Here is a 951-nt window from a genome sequence, read left to right on the forward strand (position 1 = left end):
ATGGCCAATAGGAATAATGTCACTGTGTTTATTCTCCTGGGACTTTCTCAAAATAGGAACATTGAGATTCTCTGCTTTGTATTATTTTTATTTTGCTACATTGCTATTTGGATAGGAAATGTGCTCATAATGATTTCTATCGCATGCACTCAGCTCATCAACCAACCCATGTATTTTTTCCTTTATTACCTCTCACTCTCTGATCTTTGCTACACGTCCACAGTGACACCCAAACTAATGACTGACTTACTGGCTCAACAGAAGATCATTTCCTATAATAACTGCATGATACAGCTCTTCATCATCCACTTCCTTGGAGGCATGGAGATCTTCATCCTCACAGGGATGGCCTATGACCGCTATGTGGCCATCTGCAAGCCCCTGCACTATGCTGCCATCATGAGTAGGCAGAGGTGCCACACAATCATCCTGGCATGCTTTGCTGGGGGATTTGCACACTCTGCCAGTCAGTTTCTTCTCACTATCTTTTTACCATTCTGTGGCCCCAATGAGATAGATCACTACTTTTGCGATGTGTATCCTTTGTTAAAATTGGCTTGCACTGATACAAACAGAATTGGTCTGTTGGTAATTATTAATTCAGGACTGATTGCTTTGGTAATTTTTGTGATTTTGATAGTGTCCTATATCCTGATACTATACACCATCAGGGTTTACCCTGCAGAAAGCCGTTCCAAAGCTCTTTCAACTTGCAGTTCTCACATGACAGTTGTGATTCTGTTCTTTGTGCCTGTCCTCTTCATTTATATCAGGCCAAATGTAACTTTTTCAGTAGACAAAATGTTTGCTCTTTTCTACACCATCATTGCTCCTATGTTCAATCCTCTGATCTACACGCTGAGAAATTTGGAGATGAAGAATGCCATAAGGAAAATGTGGTGTCATCCAGTGTTTGTGGAAGGGAAGCTACTTCTATTAAAGACATCTTAG

The 951-nt window shown here is 40.7% G+C and overlaps 1 protein-coding gene across 1 annotated transcript; it reads left to right on the forward strand.

The window, feature by feature from the left end:
- LOC114093564 (olfactory receptor 4P4-like) lies at nt 1-951 on the forward strand. The gene has a single exon (XM_027936348.2). It carries the CDS (start codon nt 1-3, stop codon nt 949-951), a length of 951 nt encoding a protein of 316 aa, XP_027792149.2.

This window comes from Marmota flaviventris, chromosome 9 (genome assembly GCF_047511675.1).
Source record: "Marmota flaviventris isolate mMarFla1 chromosome 9, mMarFla1.hap1, whole genome shotgun sequence".
Lineage (NCBI taxonomy): Eukaryota > Metazoa > Chordata > Mammalia > Rodentia > Sciuridae > Marmota > Marmota flaviventris.

Bases quoted from the DNA above. Each gene is read 5' to 3' on its own strand.
- LOC114093564 (XM_027936348.2), top strand. From the start codon at position 1: ATGGCCAATAGGAATAATGTCACTGTGTTTATTCTCCTGGGACTTTCT.